The sequence below is a fragment of the Eptatretus burgeri genome, chromosome 18, assembly GCF_056783735.1.
Source record: "Eptatretus burgeri isolate ZD-2024b chromosome 18, Ebu_testis_v1, whole genome shotgun sequence".
Lineage (NCBI taxonomy): Eukaryota > Metazoa > Chordata > Myxini > Myxiniformes > Myxinidae > Eptatretus > Eptatretus burgeri.
In genome coordinates, this window is record NC_140978.1 from 29,167,493 (window position 1) to 29,193,664 (window position 26,172).

Sequence of the window (26,172 nt, forward strand, 5' to 3'; positions counted from 1 at the left end):
CGCGCCGTCACGTTTGGTTGTGTTCATTTCCATGGCAACGACAGCATCAGTAGCTCGACAACCTCGCACGTTTATCTCGTTATTTTGACTCACTGCAATGGAAGGTTCCGCTAATTATTTTTGCATTGTTTACATTTTATCGCTTGTTTTAGCTTGCCAACCAATATGGCTGCCGCGCACTGCATCATGGGTACTGAAACCCTTCCAAAAGAGAAACACAATGAAAATATTTCATTATTCACAGGAATAAGATCCTCCAAGGTCCCGTTGAGATAAATTATATAAATATCGCAAAACCATGCTAACAAATATCATGACAAATTCTATTTTGGGTTTTGAAGTCATCCTGTTCTAAAATCAAATAAACAACAACAACCGCAAACAGAGAGTGACCCTACTCCCCCCACCCCCTGTCACTCCTCGGGTTCTCATTGGTCCGCTCCGTAACCACGTGCTCCTGCAGGAAGGCGCCATTTTAGGGCATCCTTAAGGTTTCTAAAGGAGACTATCGGACTTTGATTCCTCACGTCACCTTCGTCGGGAAAAAGTTCCCACTGCAACCTTCGCTTTGCTTCTGTGCTTGTAAGGTTGTTTTCTTGAGTTTTTACTCCTTTGTCTCCCTTCCTGTTTCTCCTCATCGTGTCAGGGTGCTGGTTGCGTCGTGCTTCAATCACGACTAGCCTCCTTTTTTAATCTTTTTTTTTTTAATACCCGTGTTTTGTCCGTTTGTTTGATCGAGATAACCTCGTGTAACACGTTGTTATCGCCGTTATCGATACGGAGGTTGTTCGTGTTTTGTGGTTTATTATTCGAGTCTGATAATGGATGCAAAGTCTGGTTGCTCGTGATCCTGATCGTGACGTCATCTTTGGGAGGGTCCGGATGGTTGTCTTGGTGTTGATGCTTGAGATGGACAAGTCGGTTGATGTCGATACCTGGGATGATGGACAGGTAGGTTGATGTCGATACCTGGGATGATGGACAGGTAGGTTGATGTCGATACCTGGGATGATGGACAAGTAGGTTGATGTCGATACCTGGGATGATGGACAGGTAGGTTGATGTCGATACCTGGGATGATGGACAGGTAGGTTGATGTCGATACCTGGGATGATGGACAGGTAGGTTGATGTCGATACCTGGGATGATGGACAGGTAGGTTGATGTCGATACCTGGGATGATCGACAGGTAGGTTGATGTCGATACCTGGGATGATGGACAGGTAGGTTGATGTCGATACCTGGGATGATGGACAGGTAGGTTGATGTCGATACCTGGGATGATGGACAGGTAGGTTGATGTCGATACCTGGGATGATGGACAGGTAGGTTGATGTCGATACCTGGGATGATGGACAGGTAGGTTGATGTCGATACCTGGGATGATGGACAGGTAGGTTGATGTCGATACCTGGGATGATGGACAGGTAGGTTGATGTCGATACCTGGGATGATGGACAGGTAGGTTGATGTCGATACCTGGGATGATGGACAGGTAGGTTGATGTCGATACCTGGGATGATGGACAGGCAGGTTGATGTCGATACCTGGGATGATGGACAGGCAGGTTGATGTCGATACCTGGGATGATGGACAGGCAGGTTGATGTCGATACCTGGGATGATGGACAGGCAGGTTGATGTCGATACCTGGGATGATGGACAGGCAGGTTGATGTCGATACCTGGGATGATGGACAGGCAGGTTGATGTCGATACCTGGGATGATGGACAGGCAGGTTGATGTCGATACCTGGGATGATGGACAGGCAGGTTGATGTCGATACCTGGGATGATGGACAGGCAGGTTGATGTCGATACCTGGGATGATGGACAGGCAGGTTGATGTCGATACCTGGGATGATGGACAGGCAGGTTGATGTCGATACCTGGGATGATGGACAGGCAGGTTGATGTCGATACCTGGGATGATGGACAGGCAGGTTGATGTCGATACCTGGGATGATGGACAGGCAGGTTGATGTCGATACCTGGGATGATGGACAGGCAGGTTGATGTCGATACCTGGGATGATGGACAGGCAGGTTGATGTCGATACCTGGGATGATGGACAGGCAGGTTGATGTCGATACCTGGGATGATGGACAGGCAGGTTGATGTCGATACCTGGGATGATGGACAGGCAGGTTGATGTCGATACCTGGGATGATGGACAGGCAGGTTGATGTCGATACCTGGGATGATGGACAGGCAGGTTGATGTCGATACCTGGGATGATGGACAGGCAGGTTGATGTCGATACCTGGGATGATGGACAGGCAGGTTGATGTCGATACCTGGGATGATGGACAGGCAGGTTGATGTCGATACCTGGGATGATGGACAGGCAGGTTGATGTCGATACCTGGGATGATGGACAGGCAGGTTGATGTCGATACCTGGGATGATGGACAGGCAGGTTGATGTCGATACCTGGGATGATGGACAGGCAGGTTGATGTCGATACCTGGGATGATGGACAGGCAGGTTGATGTCGATACCTGGGATGATGGACAGGCAGGTTGATGTCGATACCTGGGATGATGGACAGGCAGGTTGATGTCGATACCTGGGATGATGGACAGGCAGGTTGATGTCGATACCTGGGATGATGGACAGGCAGGTTGATGTCGATACCTGGGATGATGGACAGGCAGGTTGATGTCGATACCTGGGATGATGGACAGGCAGGTTGATGTCGATACCTGGGATGATGGACAGGCAGGTTGATGTCGATACCTGGGATGATGGACAGGCAGGTTGATGTCGATACCTGGGATGATGGACAGGCAGGTTGATGTCGATACCTGGGATGATGGACAGGCAGGTTGATGTCGATACCTGGGATGATGGACAGGCAGGTTGATGTCGATACCTGGGATGATGGACAGGCAGGTTGATGTCGATACCTGGGATGATGGACAGGCAGGTTGATGTCGATACCTGGGATGATGGACAGGCAGGTTGATGTCGATACCTGGGATGATGGACAGGCAGGTTGATGTCGATACCTGGGATGATGGACAGGCAGGTTGATGTCGATACCTGGGATGATGGACAGGCAGGTTGATGTCGATACCTGGGATGATGGACAGGCAGGTTGATGTCGATACCTGGGATGATGGACAGGCAGGTTGCCCGAGTGATCGATACTGACACCTGTGATGTAAAGGCTTGTTGTTCTGATATATATATATATACAGTGGGGAGAACAAGTATTTGATACACTGCCGATTTTGCAGGTTTTCCCACTTACAAAGCACGTAGAGGTCTGTAATTTTTATCATAGGTACACTTCAACTGTGAAAGACGGAATCTAAAACAAAAATCCTGAAAATCACATTGTATGATTTTTTTAAATAATTAATTTGCATTTTATTGCATGAAATAAGTATTTGATACATCAGAAAAACAGAACTTAATATTTGATACAGAGATCAGACGTTTCCTGTCGTTCTTAACCAGGTTTGCACAGACTGCAGCAGGGATTTTGGCCCACTCCTCCATACAGATCTTCTCCAGATCCTTCAGGTTTCGGGGCTGTCGCTGGGCAACACAGACTTTCAGCTCCCTCCAAAGATTTTCTATTGGGTTCAGTTCTTGAGACTGGCTCGGCCACTCCAGGACCTTGAGGTGCTTGTTACGGTGCTTTTTGGTCGTTGTCATGCTGGAAGACCCAGCCACGCCCCATCTTCAATGCTCTTGTTTGAGGAAGGAGGTTGTTGGCCAAGATCTCTCGATACATGGCCCCATCCATCCTCCCCTCAATACGATGCAGTCGTCCTGTCCCCTTTGCAGAAAAGCATCACCAAAGAATGATGTTTCCACCTCCATGCTTCACGTTTGGGATGGTGTTCTTGGGGTTGTACTCATCCTTCTTCTTCCTCCAAACACGGCAAGTGGAGTTTAAACGAAAAAGCTCTATTTTGGTCTCATCAGACCACATGACCTTCTCCCATTCCTCCTCTGGATCATTCAGACGGGCCTGGACATGCACTGGCTTGAGCAGAGGGACCTTGTTTGCGCTGCAGGATTTTAATCCATGACGGCGAAGTGTGTTACTTATGGTTTTCTTTGATACTGTGGTCCCAGCTCTCTTCTTGTCATTGACCAGGTCCTGCCGTGTAGTTCTGGGCTGATCCATCACCTTTCTCATGATCATTGAGGCTCCACGAGGTGAGATATTGCATGGAGCCCCAGACCGAAGAAGATTGACTGTTCTCTTGAACTTCTTCCATTTTCTAATGATTGCACCAACAGTTGTTGCCTTCTCACCAAGCTGCTTTCCTATTGTCCTGTAGCCCATCCCAGCCTTGTGCAAGTCTACAATTTTGTCCCTGATGTCCTTAGACAGCTCTCTGGTCTTGCCCATTGTGGAGAGGTTGGAGTCTGATTCAGTCTGGACAGCTGTCTTTTATGCAGATAATGAGTTCAAATCGGTGCAGTTAACACAGGTAATGAGTGGAGAATGGGAGAGCTTCTTAAACACAAAACTAACAGGTCTGTGAGAGCCAGAATTCTTACTGGTTGGTAGGTGATCAAATACTTATTTCATGCAAATTAATTATTTTAAAATCATACAATGTGATTTTCAGAATTTTTGTTTTAGATTCCGTCTTTCACAGTTGAAGTGTACCTATCATAAAAATTACAGACCTCTACGTGCTTTGTAAGTGGGGAAACCTGCAAAATCGGCAGTATATCAAATACTTGTTCTCCCCACCGTATATAATAGTTGGTGCCAAATCCTGTCAGCATTTCCTGGTTGATGAATGAAACTTGTGGCTCACATGATATCTTACAACCTTCCTCAGGTGTGAGTTAAAGTTCCTGGAGCCCCAGCCCAGTACCTGTGACGTCTCTATCTTTGTTCGAATCTCATTTGGGGTATGGTTCTCCTGCTGCTCATGCCATTTATTCTCTCGATGACCTCAACATCCTACGACATCTTGTGTGTATAAGAAGGTGCAAACTTTGCAAACTGCCATTTTAATATCTGCATGTTCTAAGTTTTCTGGAACATCTCTGATATTATCTCAATGAGGAGCTCCTTGGTTTTGGCAATCTTTGATTTCGCTGTATTCATGGAGTCCAAAACGAGCAATGGAAAAATAATACATGGATAAACCTCCAAAGTCTATCCAGCTGAATATCAGGAAGTCTGAACTCTTGACATGCCCATTGAAGATTTTATCACGAGGAATGCAATGGACTTGTTTCACGTGCCTGGGAATTCCAGCTGTTCTTCTCGATTCTGACCTTGAGTCATAGACCATTTATTTGTGGAATCACTTCCACGTCAGCAACTAGAAGGGCACTCGGTAGAGCACATACCTCTGCCTCGCAATGCCTGATTCACGAGAACATATCGGGCCCAATACATTTTTTAAATATCATGCTGTACAGTATTATATCGTTTTTGCCCGCTTTCTCGATGGTGAAGTCACTTTAAAAAGTAAATAATTGTTGTATCCAGATCTTCACCAAAATCGAATCAATTTGTCCGGATCTTCAATGGATCTAACCGTTCCTCCTTGTCGCACACCCAACCTGTCCACCAAGTTTCATCTGGATCCGTCCACAACTTTTTGAGATATATCCTGCACACAAACAGACAAATAGACAAACAAATAGAGTGGGTGAAATCATAACCTCCTTCACCTTCAGCGGCATAGGTAAAATGGGAACGATACATCGATAGAAAAGTGATTCACCACACCAGGCCATCAGTACCTAGATATTAACTTCATCGAGCAACCTCTAAATATCATCCAAAATGGATGAAGTTTGACATTCATGTGGATTTTTGAAAATTAAACGAGCGGACAAGCCGGGCCTGAAAACATAACCTCCGTCAACCTTCAGTGGCAGAGGTAATAATATGCGGTTTTGTTTTTGCACATCAGAACAAAATTAGGGGTTGATGGCTTTAGAATTTTTAACTTTCAATGTTACCTTCAAATATAGGCCACCCTAATGGACAGGCTTCGTCTGGTGATCATGAGGACCACACTGTACAAAATTTTCATGCCACACAGAAAGTCGTGTTTAAGACAATTCTGTGCAATGATGAACGTCACTCCAAAAATGTTTTCGTTACTCGCAACAACAAATGAGTTTAACCGACAAAGTGGATATTATACATGGAGGCTTTTCAAAGATTTGTTCCTTCAATTTTATTTGAGGAGCTTGTCTCACAACGTCCCAGTTTTCATCAGGTAATTGGTGCCAAGACGGCAATATTAGAACAACTGTTTTATGGCTAAACGAGCACGGCACTCAGTAGACCGCATACCTCCACCGGGGTGAGCGGTTTGTTTTGTATCCCACTGATGGGCTGAATCGGGACGTGAACCAAAATGTAACGACTTGTTCTTGTCACCGACCCAATCCATCCATCAATTTTTATCTTAATCTGCCCAAAACCTTTTGAGATATCGTGCTGTACATAATCGTTTTTGGCCTCATCTCTCAATGGTGAAGAATCACTGAAGAAAAATTGAAAAGATTCTCGGATCCAGATCTTCACCAAAATCGAATCGATCCATCCATGTCACACACCCTACTTGTCCACCGAATTTTGTCTGAACCCATGCAAAACCTTTTGAGATATCCTGCTCTTAGACAGACAGACAGATGGACAGAGGTGAAAACATAAGCTTTGGTGGTGGTGTAATTTATTTAAACTCATTACCTCTGCTCAGCAGATGTGTGTTTGCATTGACCAGTTCAAGTAGCGACATTGATTTTCCTTTTCCAAAACATGCTTTTTTTTTTTTCTTTTATGAAAATGTCAAGTTCCGTTTGAGGATGTGGAAAGTTTATGTTTTGTGGTGTTGATTCATGAGGAGTTGTGAAATCTGAATAAATCGTGATACAGGCAACAGATATTGTATCCGCATGCTGCTTGGATATCATACTGGCTAGCGTATCGAAGAGTGGTGCTAAATGTGCTACGTCTGTCCTTCTCATGGCTAAATGATCCTTTCAGTAATCTGGGAATTTGTGGTGTGTGGTGTGGGTGTGTGTGTGTGTTTGTTTAGTTCCAGGGCCACGATAAATTGTATTCGGTTTTATTCATTTATTTATTTATTTTAATACATCTATTGGTAAAAGGTGATGATGTGTCCGTCCGTGTGTGTGTGTATGGTGGTGTGTTATATCCATTGTCGTCCCTCGCTCGCACTCACGAAGAATGCTCAGAACCTGCCACCTCTCATCCATGGATATTTCTCATATTTCCTCCATTTCTGTGAATCTGATTTGCATTTAGGAACAGAACAATTATGGTTAACCATTTCATAATTTCCACTCTTTCATCGAAATGTTAAAAAATTGTTCAAAAGACTATTTGAATTCCAGATTTTGTGCTAGCAACAGCCAGTTTAGAGTTCCTGATGAGCAGAAGCGAGTCGCTGTAAACGCATACACAGCACAACCGCGAAATGCCTTGTTTAGCATTCATCTATCGTTTTGAAAGTCACGTTTGTATTTGCAAATCAGAAATGCTCACTGGTCGGCCTTGTATATTAAATAAAGGAAATTTAATCCAAATACATTAAGAATGACATCCAATCAGGTAAAATGACTCAAATTTCATCGCTGACTTTCATTCTCCGACAAAGTTGTGCATGACTTGCGACGGATCAGTGACGGTTATTACCCAGACTGTACCGGCGTTGCAATCTGGATGTGGTCGCTCACTTTGCTGCCCGTTGTCATTGTCTTTTCGTAAGTCTTCGTTTATATTTTGATTATGTAGCGTTGACTTCTCAATTGGTTCAGTCTGTAAGAATTTTGTGTAATTTTTTTTTTCTTTCTTTCATGTCCTTGTTGCTATGCAAGTTTCTACCTTTTTCCTTGCTAAATTTTTTTCCACCCCCCTCCCCCCATTTGCAATATCAAATTCCATTCATTTCCCAGGATTGTGAAACAGCAGTGTCCCTGCAGTTGATGTATTAGATTCGTACAACTGTTCGCATTGTCTCAATATGGCCTGATCGGCCAGCATTGTAGTCTGAATACTACCATGTAGCAGCCGCCATACTTTCACTTGAAGCCAAGAACATCAACATCAACGCTTTGCCAGTTTTGTCTTGTAAAGGCAAAGGCCCACCTGAGGGAACAGGTGGTTCTGTGAAACGGAAGGTTTGGGGAGCAGTTCAATCCAGGAGGCACTTGGTTGAAAATGCAGAAACGTTTGTTGGAAACAACTAAAGATGTTTTAAATGTCGAAGCGGTTGAGATGCTAACATGTGAAAAGGTATTTGAAGAATCTTTTGCTGAAGGTGGTACATCTCTGAGCCACCATCTTAGGGTAAACAACGGTAAAGTCGTTTCCTTCACTTTGACCGAGGATGCAATGACCAGTGATTCAAGAGAAGATCTGCAACCTTCAGTGGCTGATAATGACCATTCCAGTCAATGACTGGTGTGCCGTTCGGTTGTGATGTTGACCTCTGTCCTGGTCATGTGGGGAAACCTATACAGGTGTCTGTGATGTTACCTGTTGGTCGACATTTGAAGTGGTCTTTGCATGCGCACGTTTACGGCACTAAAGGATGGTAAATGAAGATGCTGACTGCCCGATTCTCCGTTCTCAAGCATTGCAAGTTTTCAGATGTTTTAAACAACTTGAATAGCAAGTTGATGAAATTCCATTTTACTGGTATTTTGTCAGGTTAAGATGTTTGTCTATCTGTGATGCGCAGATTTTGATGTATCTGTAGTCTGTACAGGAAGAACCACTTTTGCATACATTTTCTTGCTTTAAATATGTTGAGTTAAAATGGAACTTTCCTTACACAACATTACCGTGCAGTGTTGAGGTTGGAGGGTGCGGAGAGTTCCATGCAGTGTTGAGGTAAAAACGTGCCCCTTGGAATGTTGTGAAAGAAAGACATTCGAGGGGGTGGAAAACGATTAACATTAGTCAGAAGTCACCATTACCATTGGCACAGCAAAACAGAGGGGGTGGGGGGGGGGAGGCTGAGATCTTTTAATTGCCAAGTCCAAAGGCAATGTGACCTAGACCTTACACCGCTGGTGCAGTTTTCTAACTATTCCAGCCTCAGATAAAGTTTCACAAAGTGAAATGATTAATAGATCGTCCTTTTGTTCCCTGGCGTCATGTTATTAATCCTTATTTTTTTTTTGTTAATCATTCAGTTTTTATAATGGAATAGTTTTTAAAAATAATTTTATGCAATAATTTCACCATTACTAATGGTGATGTCACAAAGTTTGAATGTCAGATGTATATTTATTGCTCCGCCCATGTGTTACGTCATCTCTGATAGGAGGGGTTGAGGGAAACTCTTCCCTGTGTGGCGGACCGTACGGTTGTGTGTGGAGAAAGCATGGTTTTTACTGTTGCACTTGGGGTGTTTTAAAATAAAGTAAAAGTGATTTGAACCTTCAAGTGTTTGCTGTCTAGAGTATTCTTTCTTCAAAGAATCGGAACACTGAGGCCGTTCCAGGATGCTCATCACGAATGACGTTATCCAACATTTGATTTGTGTGCAAAGTGATAACCATATTGTTTCGTTTGTGGGGGTAGATGGAAGAATTTAATAGGCAATATCGCATTGTGTAGAGTTGCTTGGTCCGTGGACGTGTATAAGGCATCTCAATGTAATTAAGTAGGGAACCTGTGAGCTGAAGTGGTACATATCACCACACGAGGGGGTGGTGTCATGTTAATTAGCTAGGGTTTAAGAATAGGTTTCCCCAGTATGTAATCGCCCCTCTGTGACTTTTCCTTATGTCTTTATAACCAAAACCGTGAGTAGGAACAAGAGGGCGTCCCGAGTAGGTTGAAGTCCCACCTTCACAGGTTTTGTGCGAGCAGGCCATGGCCCAGAGGCGGAGGAGATTGGTGTGATCAAGAGGAAGGTTGACTTGGCATTGTAGGAAGGTTCCGACTGCAGAGGACGAGACATCGGCAGAGCGCACGCACGAGGTCAGTGTGAGGAACGGACGAGGCAGAGTTGATTTGGAAGAGAATTAGAGCCGGGAGTTCAGGGCTCGCACATTTTTGGAGAGCCGTGATCAGAGCGGAGGCACGAGGAACATCTTGAGAGGGAGAGTGCACACGTGAGAGGAGGAGAATGAGAGTTCAGCGTGATGCCACGCATGAAGCAAGGTGCTGGATTTTTGGCTTTTGGTTGAGTTGTGAGAAACTGACCCTGATGCTCGTGTATGTTATCGCGGGTTGGTGAATATGATCGATACACGAAGTAGCTACACATCTGAACCTTAGTGTTGAGTGCCGCTCACGGCGTGCCTGGCTTACGTTTGTCCTGATACGAGAGAAGTGGCTGCGCTATTGGCACGCGTATGCACGTGCTGGTGGAAACTCCTCGATTCCGGGTTCCAGGAGGATCAGCTCTGGGCCAAGCTAATTGCAAGAGTGGTTGAAAGGCAGGGTTTTCTTTTCATTTTGTTTCCCCATGTCTGTATTTGAGTGTGTTTGCGAGGTGCCTTGACTGTAGGATTTGTTTATTTCGCATTATTATTATTTCCTTTTGAATTATCGTCCTTTGTGAATAATTGTTTTATATTCATTAAATATGTTCATTTTGAAGAAACTGTATTCATGTATATGTAGTGGATTTGAGGATAAACCCCCTGTGCGTCCATTCCCTGTGCTCTGTCAGCCATTGCGCCCCATGCCCTTTGAGCACATGTTAAAATCTCCGAGGATCAATATGTCCGCCTCCTATTCATAAGGTACCGCTCGGCTTTTCTGGGGGTTTGGCAGTGTTAACCGCCCGTCACCACAAATTAGGTCGGGGCGGGGGGGGGGGTTAAACTGGGCCGGCCATCCCTGCTGTATTTTTTATTAAAGTACTGTATCTTAAATTGTCAGTTAATTTTATTACTAACTAGTAGGTTACACTGGGTGAGGAGTTGGGGGTTTACATAGATTATATGTACATCTTCAAGGGACGGACGTGGCGTGGCGATTGCGAATAGGAAAGTACTGTACACCACCTACTGTAGCACGAAAACGGTGAACGTATTATTTATTTAGTTAGATTCCAGTTGTGCTTGGAGTCAGGCCAGCTGTGCAGTGAGCCAATGGGTGGAAGACCCAGCGTAGGACACCATGGGATATTTAACATCCACCAAGGAATGCTGCAGATTGGAGGGATGATGCTCAACAAGGATTCCTTTAATTTGCAGCACTCCCATCGTTGAAAATTTGCAAGTCACCGTGCCTTACCACGGAACTGTGGAGCATGAGATAATCTTTCAGGGTTGTTGTTGTTGGAATGTCTCAAGTAAGCAGTGTGTGAAATGATCCACATTGACACGACCACAAAGGCGTTTTGATGACGTGAAAGCCTCCACATCGTCATTCATCGAATACACACATGCCATTTCATGAGTCTTGATTTTGAAATTGATCATTTTTGGGTACATGTACATGTTTAATAACGTGGTGTTTCCCACCATTTTCAGTACATCTGTGGATGGTGTCATAAAGAGGTGTGAAAATGGGGAGGATTTTTGTTTCCTGATAACCCTGATCTGTATCGCACCACTTGTTTGCCTTACCTTGTGTTACAGGTTGAGGTGTTGTGAAAATATCTGCTGACTATGTCTGTGCATCGATATTTTGATCCTGAAGACCACGAACTGGACAAGAGTTTCCGGCTGACAAAATTCTCCGATTTGAAAGGATGAGGGTGTAAGGTCCCCCAGGAGTCTCTGCTCAAACTCCTGGAGGGACTGGAGCAGGACAGTCCGTTCCAAGATGAACACCAACAGTTCATGGGAGCGGTTATGCCTCGTCTCGGTACGAGCTCTTGTGACGTGTGAGCATTCTCGTGATCATGTGCTTTGTAAACTGGAATTCATTTTGTAGCTCGAGTGTTACACCTCTTTTGCTTTTAATTTTTTTAACAATGTTGTGTTTGCCACATTGATCCACACTCTGGGCCTCATTGGTGTCATCAGATTTCATCCACGTTCGCTTTGAACTATGACCATCATCGTAGTGTGTAACGTCATGCGATTCTTCTGTTTGGATATTAATTGATAAAAGAAACACCATGCATGCACTGTTTTCTGGACGTGTTGAATCTCTACCGTTTTAGATATTTTGTTAAACTGCAATTTGTTACACATGTGCAAATTGATGGAAACTTTTATTATTTTATTGTTATTTTTTATTTTGGTTGGGGTGGGGGGGGTCCTCTCATTTGATGGCTGCTAATGCTTGACATGGCAAGCTGGAGCATTATCGTGGTAATTTTGAAACATTGCTCCAAAAAAAGCCCCAAAAACATTGTGGGGTTTTATCTCGATATTCATAAGTATTATTATTATTATTTTTTTTGATAATTGAATGACTTCAAATGCGTTGTATGATTTTAGGATTTTTCCCAATGCTGTTCCCCCCCTCCCCAATTTGGTTATTGGAACGATTCATTGGGTGTTAATAATATCATACAGCTTGCTGCAACAATTTCTTTTTATAAATCAAATAAATACCACTTTTATTTTTGACAATAAAAGGCTTTACTTTTTTATTTTTCAAAACTTTTTTTTTCTGTTTAGCTGTAGCATTGATACTCACCCTCCCTAATATGTGACCGTTCCACTTTAAAGTCAATATGAACTGTACGACGGCCTTTATGGCATACAACGTCTGGGTGTATTGGCATAAACTGTCGAATGACCCATTAAAGCGGTGCATGCTCGTTTTTTATTTTGCATGGCCAGATATTCCATTAAGAGTAAACATCAAACGTGACATTTTCATTTATCATGTATGACACGTGTGCCGGAACTTGCTCCAGGAATTGGCATGGATTCGTGCGTCATCCCCTTGCGACACGGTGGCCTGTCCCTTGTACAAACCACAGACTTTTTCTACCCTTTGGTTGATGACCCCTACATGATGGTGAGATATTTTGATGGCGTACCTTTTTTAAAGATGATTTTTGTTTTCCTCCTTTTCTTTGGTCATTCTGTTTGCCATGTAGTTTATCTTGATGCTTTTATAAGCGCCATGAGTCTTTTGTGGCACCCTAATGAACTAATACAATTCCTTTTTTTATTTTTGAAATGCTGACCACTTCAAATTAAATGTATTTAATGGCAGGATAAAGTTTTAACCCTGTAATTTTTTTAGTAGTAGAGCTGATCCCTCTTGAGAAATACCAGCCATTTGTAATCAAATTGCCTCTTACCAAGTCATCCATAGATGCACCTTCTTAAGGTGACTGCTTGTTAATCTCCGCCATCGAAGATGGATGGAGGTTACTGTTTTCACCCCTTTCTGTTTGTTCACCTCCGCCATCGAAGATGGATGGAGGTTACTGTTTTCACCCCTTTCTGTTTGTTTGTTTGTGAACAGTATTACGGAAAAACTCCTCGACGGATTTCAACGAAACTTGGTGGGGGGGATGAGGTATGGTCCAAGGATCATGCCATTAGATTTTGGACTGGTCCAAAATCCAATATGGCCGCTATGGCGGCCATTTTGAAAAAATATTTGAATTTTTGTGCCGAGTGCTCCCCCTCTTGTTCTGCCTGTATTCATTCAGTGTTATGATTAAGAGGAAGAAATGTTCAACATTCATATAAAGTACCAACTATGGTGGAGATTCAGCTTCAAGTGTACTTGCCCATCACCAAAGGGAAACCCAAGGAAAAAAAAATCCTTCTCCTTGGGGTGGAGTCTTGAAGAGTGGGTGGGAGAGGGGGGAGGGGCGGCAGCTAAAACAATCTGAAACAAATTCTGCAAAGTCAGTCTTGGTCATTTAAATAAATTTTGTACCACGACATACCTTTTAACTTGAGTTCATGAAAAAGATTGATTTGATAAATAAAAAAATTGCAAGCTGAATGATTGCAAATCCAGAAGTTATTGCATCATGAAATTTACACTATTTGTCAGATGGTCATTTTAGTAACATGGAGCATTAAATGAAAGGTATAATCCAAAGGGAACACGTGAGCATCTGATAAATACTGAGGTCTGCACATAAGGCTTGAAGATGATCCTTCAAAGCAATTGCATTCAAAATTCCCAACTGGTGATTTTATTAACTAATTAAAGATTAGAGGCAGAAACTCCCAAACAGACTTGAATGTACTCCTTGATAACAGACATTCCAGAACTCGCATCATAGGTGTCCACCATCTTGGTTTTTGGTCTCCCCTCCATGGCATTGCAATTGCTTGATCAGGCCGTGTGGGATAAATCTATCTTCTGCCATTTTTATTTGTCCGCCATCAGAGGTGGACGGAGGTTGTTTTCACCCCTTGTCTGTTTGTCTGTCTCTTCTTCTTTCGGCTGCTCCCATTCGGGGTCGCCACAGCGGATCATCCGTATGAACCGCATAGTGATTTGGCACATGTTTTACGCCGGATGCCCTTCCTGACGCAACCCTGGTCGCCTCTTACGACACAGGGATATGGTACACCTATTTTAACCGGGGTATACACCGGCCCAGTATACTGGAACTCATCTGTGACTGTCTGTGAGTAGGATATTTCAAAAACATGGATTTGGTGGATAAGTTGGGTGTGTGACAACTGACGAGGACAAATTTATTAGATTTTGGTGAAGATCCTGATCCGATATCTTTTTAATTTGTATGCCTCTGCTGACGAAGTCGCCGGTGCCATTGTATTTTCAGGTTGTCCGTACATACGTCTGTCCATGCTAAATTTCTCTGTTTTCTCCGCAACCGCTTATGCGATTGACACATAGACTCCTATAGAGAAGGACTGAAACCTCCCATGCTCGGGGTTTGTAACTTGAGTCTGAAGGATTAACTTGAGTCCGGGGCTAAAATGACTTCTCGAAGGGCTAGAGACACGATCTCGGGATCCATATAGCGGTTTTTGAGGACGGTGAGTTCAATAGTGTCATTTTCAACACCACCTGAGTTCATCTTCAAGGTCAAAACATCATATTTCAAGGTCAAATTCCTGAATTTTGGTATTTTTTGCCCGTTTTTGTGTGTAACTCATAAACGGTGAGAGATGGCTGATTGTAATAAGATGCAAGTGTGTAGAGCTCTCAAACTTTGATATTTATTGTCATATATCATATTGCATAAACATATGCATGTCACAACACTATGCCTATTACAACTATGTCAATGTCTATCACGAGTTGGAGAGAGTTGGAGGCATCCCAAAGTTTTTTTTTTGTCACTTATATTGAGGACATGAGCTTTCAATAGAATGTTAGCTAAAGTAGTACATGCAGCATTACTACTAGCTAAAGGTGCATCTACAGAGGATAACAGCTCAGCAAAATGAAATCGGCAACACATTTTAGTCTTGTCATACAAATTATAGGCATTGTGTACAAAATAGACGGTTGACATAGTCTGCACACTCAATCCACCTCTATTCAAATTATCTAGAAACTCGGATGACACCATTACCATCTTCATCATCAATGATCTCCTCCATACTAGTGCTCTCGCCATATTTATGAACAAGGTGTCTGGCCAAATAAACTACTTTATGCTTAAGGGCATCGTCAGACCCCAAGAGATCCTGAGTGTCTTGAGGAGTAATCTTGTCAATGAGTTCACTTCGCTCATCTGGATTTATGCAAGTTGCACAGTTCTTGTCGCAATCAATCAGACGAGAACTAGATTCGGGCATAATGTCATGCTTAATGAGTGTTTGCAAATACACAATTTTAGCTGCAGCCATAATGTCAACTACGTCAATGTAGAAGTTTCCACCGCTTCTTTGCCTGGCTTGGCCGAAAAACTTTTCCAAGGCTTCATCTGCAAATGTCGCAGGAAGAACGTAGTCAAAGTTTTTCTCTGCCAGAAGCAATTTGGCAGCACCCACATTATTACGTGTGGACACAGTGAAGGCTTCAGCAGTTTGCTGAGTTATCTTCAGCTTACGACCACCACCTCCTTGCCATGCGCAGGTAGATATAATTTGGGAGGCCTGCTCCAGCCTAGTGAAACTTGTACAGTCTGCTGTCCAAGGCTGTCTGGATTCGTCGCGCAGATGGATAGCTGAGAAACGGTCTTTCACGTTCATCATCTTGAACCACTCACTCATTATCTGGGTGAGGATGATTGTGCCTTCGCTGATGCCCAGTCAATCCTTGAAGGTGTTTAAAGCAGCGACAGTCTTGTCATTGAACACTTAGCATACCAATGGTACGCTCTGGCGTCGAAGGGGCTTGGGGAAAACAGCGTGTGCGTTAGCTTGGTTAAGCGAATAGGAGTAGCCCCGTCGATCTCATTAACCTTCTGAATATCACTCCAGTAAGCTTTGTACTCGTTACCATCTACGACAAATGAGAGTGTCTTGCCATCAACAGTAATCCAGTTGTTGTGAACATTTTTGAAGATGTGCACGTAGTCTTACACTAAGAACATAAATTGCTCTTGAATTGACAGCACTTGGCAACTTCCTGGTCCTCCAAGTTTTGAATAAACACTGCGGTCGGTATTGCAATTGTCACATGTCAAAGAAATCACAGTACCGCCAGCACCAACTACAGCTGATGCAGCTTCGATAAGGAGTTCCTTCAGCTGATCGGCAGTTAGTTTTTTGCAGGGCAAAATGCGTAGAATATAGCGTGGACCACCGAAATGGCAGGCAACTTCAACAAGCATAGCATGTGAAGCAAGCATTTCGTGTTCATCACCCGCTGCTGCATTTTGAGCATATCCTACAACATGCCCTCCAGAAAATTGCAATGTCTCAACCAGCTTTAACTCGTCAAACATTAAATTGACCAAACGTTGCTGTGGTTTAAGCTGGTCGAACAAGGTTTTTTAGGTTGGAGACCTGCTGACTACTAGCAAGCATCTGTTTTACCTTTTTTGTTGATGGTAGAATGATTAAGCCGGATCGACGAATCATTTTGTATGCACTGGGTGATGTGTTGTGAAGCTGCATTGCGAAAATCATAGTATCAGTATCAAGAGGTTTGAACAGAAGATGCAGCTGCGACAGAAGAAAGGTAAAATGAGGAAGCTCGTGTGCCTAAGTCATCCAACAGAGCTGGCTTATTACAAGCTGAAGAATTTCCTTGCTTGTGCATTCATATATGTTTACCTGGTCAGTTTTGGATCTAATCTGGGACCATTTTGAGAGCAGGCTGTTCTTCTGCAAAGGAAAAAAAATCGTTTGGGCACCTCAATGCCATCTTTCTCAACTCTATTCAAGAATAGAAATCCAAAAGGTGAGTGAACTTGTTGGAAATTAAAGAACTGCTTGACAGTTTGTCCAGTAGCATCAGTTCTTGATAGGTAAAGGTTTTCCTGGTCTTTTATGACGTTAAAGCCAGGAAAATAGGAGCTGATTTTAGCACAGAAGTGGTCGAAATCTTGGATATTGTCTGCAGCCTCATCAGCTGCCTGCATCTTCTTAGTTCTTGATTCTGACGTAGAAGATGATGTTGGGCATGGGGCTGAGGTCACCTGCTTCAAAGCTGATTTCGGTACTCCAGGAAATATTGATGGGGGTTCTTTGTGTCGTTTGCCACCCCTAACTGACACCCAGTCACAATTGAAATGTGTCTCTCAAATGTATATCTCCTTTCAGCACCTCAAGCTTTCTTTCTCATTTGGCATTGCCAATATCCATCTCTCCCTCTCCTCAGGATCTTTTGGGAAGGATATGACCTTTACATAAGGCGTCCCATCATAGTTTCTTCTACAACCAAAGCAGCTGCAATGACGTGGCATATTGTCACCAAAGCAGGAAACAACACAAAGATCCTGTGAGATCACCAGCTGGACAGTTTCTGAAAGAGAAACAAACAAAACATACATTAGTTAATGATGATAGAAATCAGCAAGTAGCTGCAGAAGGTGCACGATGTCATGTTTTGTCATCGACTTTACAAAAGTTTTCCTCTATGAGTTAGACACAAAAACGGGCAAAAAATACCAAAATTCAGTAATTTGACCTTGAGACCTTGAAGATGACCTCAGGTGGTGTTGAAAATGACACGATTGAACTCGCCGTCCTCAAAAACCCCAATATGGATCCCGAGATTGTGTCTCCAGCCCTTCTAGAAGTCATTTTAGCCCCGGACTCAAGTTAATCATTCAGACTCAAGTTACAAACCCCGAGATCGTGAGGTTCCAGTCCTTCTCTATAGGAGTCTATGGATTGACACAAAACTTTCACCAAAGGTTAAACTACTCGTGTATAATGTTTTAATGATAATTATCATGTCATAGGTCACGTAGTGTGGCAGCCATGTTGGAAAAAAGGAAAAACTTTGGAGCTCAATCTCTGAAACCGCAACGTTGAAAAAAATTTAAACTTGGCACTTGTGAACTACTCCCCATGGGAAACGAGTGTGATTATTTGTTATGATGTCATTGTTGAATACATCGGAACGCTTTATCCTATCAGTCTGAAAAATTTTGAGGGTCATCTTGGACTAAATTTAAGGAGGGGGGCGGGGGCATTGATGACGTCATCGGTCACGTGGTTTGGCAATCCTATTGTTTTAAACATTAAAATCATCTTCTCAGAAACGGCTGAACAGCTCGAGGTGAAACTTTACAGGTATGATCGCCTATCCATGAGGAACAAAAAAGTTATCCACCTATGACATCATCGTTCACATGGTTTGGCAGCTATTACTTTTTTTGAAGACTAATCCTTTAAGAACCTTCTCTAAAATGGCTTGACAGATCAAGGGGAAACCCTACCTATATGTTCAAGCGTTGGGGATACCAGGGTGTTCATGAATAATTAATAGGTCACAGGGTCTGGCAGCTATATTGGATTGAACGAAAATCTTAATGCACAGCATGATATTCCAAATAGTTGCGGACGATTTTTTTTAAACATGAATCGGAAGATAAGTTTGTTGTTTTACAGAACTTTGGCTCTGAATTCGTCCTGATCACACTTGTGCAGAGTGGAGTGGGAGAATTTTTACACTGTCTGCCTGTCGTCTGTCTGGTAGTCAAACTAAATTGAAAATCATTCCAAACACGAAACTTACTGTTTTTAAGGACATCTTAAAAGGACGCAAACAACAGGCACAAATAACTAATGTAACATGTTAAGTTGGGTGATTTAATCGACGTTGTGGAAAATGGTGGTAAAGCCTGTAATTTTTTATTTATACGATTTTTCCAATCTTCTTTTTTTTTAAAAATCCATATATATAATATATCTATCTATAATTCCAGCAATCTGTGTGTGTGTCTGTCTGTCTGCGACCGCCGTTTCTCGACGACCGCCGGTTCGATCTGATTGAAACTTCCCAGGAATATTGCCGGGGACCCGCGGATGTGCCTTTTCAAGGTTTGATATTATTCGGACGAGCGGTTCCCAAGTTACGGCCATTTATCTGTCAACCAATGACGAGATGCGGTGCTATGACGTCACAATAAATGTTTTTTTTATTTAATTTTATTATTTTTTGCACGATTGACGTCAATTCTTCTACTTCTTCGTTTGGTATGACGTCTCAATCGACGCTGGGGACCCGAGTATGTGCCTTTTCAAGGTTTGATATCGTTCTTCATCCGTTTCAGCTGTTTCCCAAGGTTTGAAAGCTGTTTTTCCCAAGGTTTGAATTAATTGTTCAAATTATTAATTAATCCCAAGGTTTGAATTTTCCAAAGGGAAAGAACTGTTTCCCAAGGGTTTGAAAGCTGTTTTTTCTCAAGGTTTGAATTAATTGTTGTGCTTGGTAGACATTTGTGATTACATTTACAGAGAGGGGGGCGAGAGAGGGGCGGTGTGAGAGAGGGGGCATCACAATTCAAGAGAGGGGGAGAGAGGAGGGGGCGAGTGGGGGGTGAGAGAGAGGGGCGTCAATTCAAGAGGGGCGAGAGAGGGGGTGAGAGAGAAGCGGTGTGAGAGAGGGGCGTCACAATTCGAGAGTAGGGGCGAGAGGGGGGGGAGGGGGAGGCGAGAGAGAGAGGGGGAGTCACAATTCTTCTTCGTTTGATATGACGTCACAATTGACGCTGGGGACCTGAGTACATTTCCCAGGTGTTTCCCAAGTTATGGCTATTTATGATACGGTTGGTCCGATCTAATTGAAACAATGCCCCAATCCAGTCGTCGTTTACGAGAGCGAAGGAAGAAGCTGCAGATACTGGCACGCACCTACGGGCCCACACTAGTATATATAAATGCCATTGTGTCTCTATCTCTCCCTCTCTCTCTCTCTCTCTGGTAAATTTGTTGTTCCTTATCCATGGCCACATCTTTTAAGTTACAAACTCCAAACTCAGGGTACAAATACAATTTTATGGGGTGGGAGGGGGGGGGTAATATAGGCTATGTGGCCGTGGCCTCACTCGAAGGTGGGGGGGGTGAAGGAGGGGGCATAAATTCTCTCCATGTAAGTGTGAACCATGTGGTGCCACTTGGTTATGGTGGCAGAGGGTATTACAATTTCTAAATTTCCTTTGGCAACAGTTACCTATTCACGTTTCTCTCCCCGCACAATTGTAAATATAGATATCAAAACACGAAAAACACCATCAGTCTGTCCGTAAAGCCATGGGACTACATATCTATTAATTATGCACCATTTGAACGTCAATTTCAAACTAAGTCCCCCCCCCTTTTTTTTTGTTTGTATACATTGTTGAGGCTCGTATGAGAGCTAACACACCACACACGACAAGGGAGGCAGGAGAGGGAAAGACAAAACGGTGGGGAGCAGAGACATTAGGAGATCTGTGGAAGGGAGAGGGATGGGGTGGGGAGCACAGGGCATATAAGATGGACATTACAGGGACTTTCAGGAAGGAAAGCAGGGGATTTGAAGGAGGTGGATTTACGGGGGTAGAAAAGATCGTGGTTTTGGATGGGGTGGTGAACTGCTGTTCACCATATGACATAAGTTCACCATGAACACCATAAGAGATTGTGGTGAACTGCTGTTTTGAAGACCTGGAGGGAAGAATGGGATTGAAGAGTGTGGGAGTTTATTCCAGAAGTGAGAAAAAAGAGAGGAATCAGAGTGAAGATGAGCAGTGATTCATGATTTTGGTAGTTTCACCAGAAGGGGGTTGCTGACGGACCTTGAGCACCCTGTGGAAAGATGGGGAAAGAGAGGAGAAGAGAAGACAGAAAGACCACCGATCTGCCTGCGATGAGAGAGTGAGAGGCCCAAAGACAGCCTCATCGCGGGAGATACCAATAATCCTAAATGCCTTGGTTTCCACAGCGTGAAGCCGAGAAAGGTGAGAGGCAGGAGCACCAACCCAGAGGGGAAAGCAGCACTCCATCAGGCTGCAGGTGAAAGCTTTGTAGGTGGGCCAAGGAAGGACTTTGCACGACGGAGAATGCCCAGTCTGACTGGCTTTGGAGGCCAGGTTGGACATGTGATGACTTCACACATGTATGTCTATTACTCACTATTGGAATGTACTTTTCGACCCCTTTAGACTGCTGAGACCCCTTTGACCATTGAATACCCTTTTAAGACCCCAAAACAAAAGACTCTGAAAACCCAAAACATTTATTGGTAACAGGGGCACTGCATCAAGTCTCAAAAGACTCCAAAGGGTTAAACATAGGTGAAACTCCTTCCATATTTTTTGGAAATCAGTATTTTTGTAATGACTCGTACGGTAATTTTTGTCATCAGAAAAGCATGCCGCGATTAGAGGGAATCGGTGATTCGTTTCAGATATGCTGATTCGTTTCCTGACCCATTTCATCCGGATGTGGTGCATCATGACCCATTTCTTCCGGATGCTCACGCAATAACACATCATGACCACGATCATGTGGATTACTCCCATGGTAATTTTTGTCGAAGTTATCCGGGTACATCAGCTTGCTGGCTCATTGCCGTGATCAGCTATCCACCAGGCAGGCGACCTTGTGTGTGTACGTTGATGTTGCGTATCCGCATTCCCTCGCCAACATATTCGATTGTGCTGGTTATCCCGTTGGAATGACCATTAAAATTCGTTTACATTGAGTGTTTCTTCACATTTTATTTTGTAATATTAATGGTGTAGTCGTAGGTTTTTTGTTGTTGGAATGATAATTTTGAGATTGAGTTTAACGAAGACTGAGGAAGTTGTAAGAGGGGGTGGGAAAACGAAAAGGCGGGGACACGGGGCTTTCCCCTATCGGAATGGAAGGCTGTGACTTTCATTCAGCACTCGTGGGCATTTTATAATAGCTGCAGAACACTGCTTGAGTTATCATCGAGATGGGACTGAATATTTATCCTTTGGTAGAATTCTTCTACAATCATCTCACAAAAGGTTGAGGAGAATTTGCGTGCCGTTTTGATCTGTCGCGGCATCATTTTCATGTTATAATATGTAAATATTCTCGAGTTTGGGTTGATCGGGGGGTTTTCCGGACACTGGTGCAACCGGAAGAGAAACGACTGGGTTGCTCCGTCACAGGTGGAATGAAGGATTGACTTGGATTCCAAACACCTCGTACGTCTTTTTCATTCCACATGAAAGATCTGACTGCTTGACGTTTTGGGTGCGAACAACCGCCATTTGTTGGTGTCGATCAGATGTATTCCACTCTATGGAGATGATCTGTGCCTGGTGTGCTGAAAAGGCAATCCTTATCGTGGAGTTTTGCTCGTAACGCTTCTTCCCTTGATATTGGCACCTTCGTTTGGCTTGTGTGTAAAGAGTTCTATGCTTTTTGGTGCCTCACACGTCTCGCATTGCCTTACCGCTTATGCGGGTTGGTGCAGTTCGTCTGAAGTATCCTAGGTCTATTTCTCCTTGGATCCTTCATCAACATTTCTGCCTTCGGCCCTTCCGGGTTCCAGAGGGCTATTCAGCGAAGTACCTCGGCAACTTTTTTTTTTTTTTTTTTTTTTTTCGTATACCTTGGTCGAGGCTCGTATGAGAGCTAACACACAACTCACAGCAAGGAGGCATGAGACAAGAGGGGCGGGAGTGGAAGGGACAAAACAGTGGGGAACAGACACATTAGGTGAACTGTGGAAGGGAGAGGGATGGGGATGGGACGGGGAACATGGCGAAGAGAAGATGGACATTTCAGGGACTTTCAGGAAGGAAAGCAGGAGAAATGAAGGAAGTGGGCTTGGGTGGATTATCGGGGGTAGAAAAGATCGAGGATTTGGATGGGGGAAGATAAGAGGTGGTGGTGAACAGCTGTTTTGAAAGCCTGGATGGAAGAATGGGAAAGAATAGAGTGTGGAAGTTTATTCGAAAGGCGGGAAAAAAGAGGAATGAAAGAGTGAAGATGAGCAGTGATTCATGATTTTGGTAGTTTTACCATAAGAGGGTTGTTGGCGGACATTGAGCGCCCTGTGGAAATGTGGTGGGGACAAATCGCAGAGAGAGCAGGGGGGGCAAGGCTGGAGAGGAGTCTGTAGAAGACAGAAAGACCACCGACCAACCTGCGGTGATTGAGTGAGAGGCCCAAAGACTCAGCTTCATTGCGGGAGATGCCGATGATCTTAAATGCCCTGGTTTCGACAGCGTGAAGCCGAGAAAGGTGGGAGGCAGGAGCACCAGCCCAGAGGGGAGAGCAGTACTCCATTAGGCTACGGACAAAAGCTTTGTAAGTGGTCAGGAGCTCAAGAGGGCCGAGGAAGGACTGAGCACGACGGAGGATTCCCATTCGGCGACTGGCTTTTGAGGCGAGGTTGGAAATGTGACTTTCCCAGGAAAGGTCATGGCAGATAGTGAGACCTAGAAGCTTGAAAGAAAAGACTTCTTCCAGAGGATTGTTGAGAAAGTGGATGGGGGGGTTTTGTAAACGGTCCTTTCGAAGAGACATAGTGAGAGTGTGAGATTTGTCTGGATTGAAAGACATGTTCCACGTGTTGGACCAGTTTGTGATTTTATCCAGATCTGCAGTGAGTGAAGAAGCTGCTGCTTGCCGGTCTGAGGGATGACAGATGGTACGGCAGAGGGTGGAGTCGTCGGCAAAGAGAAATAGAGGATTTTCCAGAGAGTCAGAGAGATTATTGATGAAAACCAGAAAAAGAACAGGGCCCAGAACGCTACCTTGAGGAACTCCAGCCTGCACAGGAAGAGGGGATGAAAGAACTCCATTTAGGGCCACACGTTGACTGCGACAGGAGAGGAAGTCTGCGAGCCATGAGTGGAGATGGCCTTGAATACCATGGGAAGAGAGTTTGGTGAGTAGGGCAGGGTGCCAGACTGTGTCAAAAGCACGTGATATGTCCAGGGATACAGCTCGGATTTCCTGTCTGGCATTGAGGACCTCCATCCATTGATGGGAGAGCAGAAGCAGCATATCCAGGGTAGAGTGACCTGGTCTGAAACCAAATTGATGATTGGAAATCAAGCCATTGGAGAAGAGGAAGGATTTCATATCTGAAGCGATGATGGATTCCATCACCTTGCTGATGATTGGAAGGCTGATTGGTCTGCAGTTATAGGGATCTGTTTTTGCACCTTTTTTTATGCAGGGCAGTGATCTTAGCAGATTTCCAAGCAGATGGCAGATGACCTTGGGCAAATGAGAGGGTGAATAGAACAGAGAGAGGGTGAGCAAGAGCAGAAGAGCAGGCTTTGAGGACACGTGGGCTGATGCCGTCTGGACCGGTTGCAGAATCTGACTCGAGGTTTGAAAGCAAGCTCTCCACCTTGTCAGGAGAAAAGGATACAGAGTTCAGGGACAGTTGGGTGCGACTGGGTAAAGTGGGTAGAGATAGTGATGGGTTTGGGACACAAGATTTAGCTGCAAACACCGAGTTTAGACATTCAGCTTTATCACGTGTGGAATCAGCAGTGCGGCCATTTGAGGTAAGGGAGGGGATGGAGGGGGAACATACACCAGAAACAGATTTGATTAGGCGCCACCAGGATTTTGAGGAGGGAGAGAGGTTTGAGAGTTCAGACTTGAGATGAGAAAGATGTTGTTTTCTGGCTCTCCTGAGGGTAGATACACACTTGTTCCGAGCTTTGTGGAAAGAACTGAGATTGCTCCTCAGTTGGGTTTGCTTTCCATGAGGCAAAGGCAAGTTGTTTCAGGACAACTGCCTCGCCACAAGCTTCAGTAAACCAAGGGCGGGAGGAAGGGTAAGACAACTGAACACGAGAGGGGATAAATCTGTGCATGAGGGAGAGCAAGTTTCTTTGAAAGAATTCCCAGGATGAGTTGATGTTTGAGAAAGTAGTGATAGGAGACCAGTCTAAGTTTGATGGCTGCTCGGAGACCCTGCCAGTCGGCTTGAGTGAAATGCCAGACTCGACGGCGGTGAGGTGGTTCTCTGATAACAGCCAGAGAGATGTCCACTTTGACAAGGACGTGGTCAGAAGAACCAATTGGAGCGAAGGAAGAGCAGCAGATATTGTCAGGGAAATTTGTCAAAACCAGATCCAGAAGAGATGGAGTACCATTGGTTGAGATCCGGGTCGGGAAGTTGACCGATTGAGTCAGTCCCAATGAGTCGCAGAAAGCTTTTGCTGAGGTGCCATGGCAGGTGAGAGAGGTACCCACACCTAGCCAACTGGCGTGATGACAATTGAAGTCACCACATAAGAGGAAGAGAGTTTGGATGAGAAGATAGAAGATGGTCCATGTTTTCGGATAGTGAGGTGTAGATGGAGTCATCACTGTTCGGTGGACGGTACAGTACACATATAAACATGAGGTGGGAGTGGAGGGGAAGCCGAAGCCAGAGGTATTCCTGGGGGTGTGGGGGTGTGGGGGAGTGAGAGCAGTGCATGGAGAGTGAGGAATAGAGTCTTTGATGAAGAGAGCAACACCTCCACCAGGACGAGGCTCAGGTCTGTCATACCGTAAGAGGGAGTAGCCAGGGAGAGATACTTGGGAGTCAGACACGTCTTGGGAGAGGAAAGTTTCTGTTAGGCAGATAATGTCTGGAACTTACCGTTCCCTTGTGGCATTTTTTTACTCCTTTCAGATGTATTCCCGTCACCTATTATATGCGTTCACGACTCCGACCGCTGGCCAACGCTGATGTAGTTCCCCCTGTTACTCATTTTGCTAACCTCAGAAGGATGACGGAATGAGTCAACCCACCTTGTGTTAATTCAACGTTATAACAAGGGCTCAAACCCAAGACCCAAAGATCTTAAACCAATCCCAGTGTCCAGCATTGCATGTTTCGGTGAAATAATAAAATTCTTCCCCAACTATCACTTGCATCGTTTGTTTTTGTTGCAATATGGACAAGATCACTCCAAAATGCATATTTTGAGGTCAATTTTTCAAAATTTTCT

General features: G+C 44.2%; 1 protein-coding gene and 1 long non-coding RNA gene across 2 annotated transcripts in view; one reads left to right on the forward strand and one right to left on the reverse strand.

The window, feature by feature from the left end:
- Positions 1–398: 398 nt before the first annotated feature.
- SEPHS1 (selenophosphate synthetase 1) overlaps positions 399–26,172 on the forward strand; it is a 74,113-nt gene continuing 48,339 nt past the window's right edge. The window contains exons 1-3 of the mRNA XM_085863823.1: positions 399–582; positions 11,573–11,801; positions 12,808–12,911. Of these exons, the coding sequence (XP_085719949.1) occupies positions 11,603–11,801; positions 12,808–12,911 (303 nt within the window). The 5' untranslated portion in view covers positions 399–582; positions 11,573–11,602. The remainder of the gene's footprint in view (positions 583–11,572; positions 11,802–12,807; positions 12,912–26,172) is intronic.
- Positions 15,016–26,172, reverse strand: part of LOC147008805 (uncharacterized) — a 119,356-nt gene continuing 108,199 nt past the window's right edge. The window contains exon 3 of the long non-coding RNA XR_015053214.1: positions 15,016–17,756. This is a non-coding gene — a long non-coding RNA (uncharacterized LOC147008805). The remainder of the gene's footprint in view (positions 17,757–26,172) is intronic.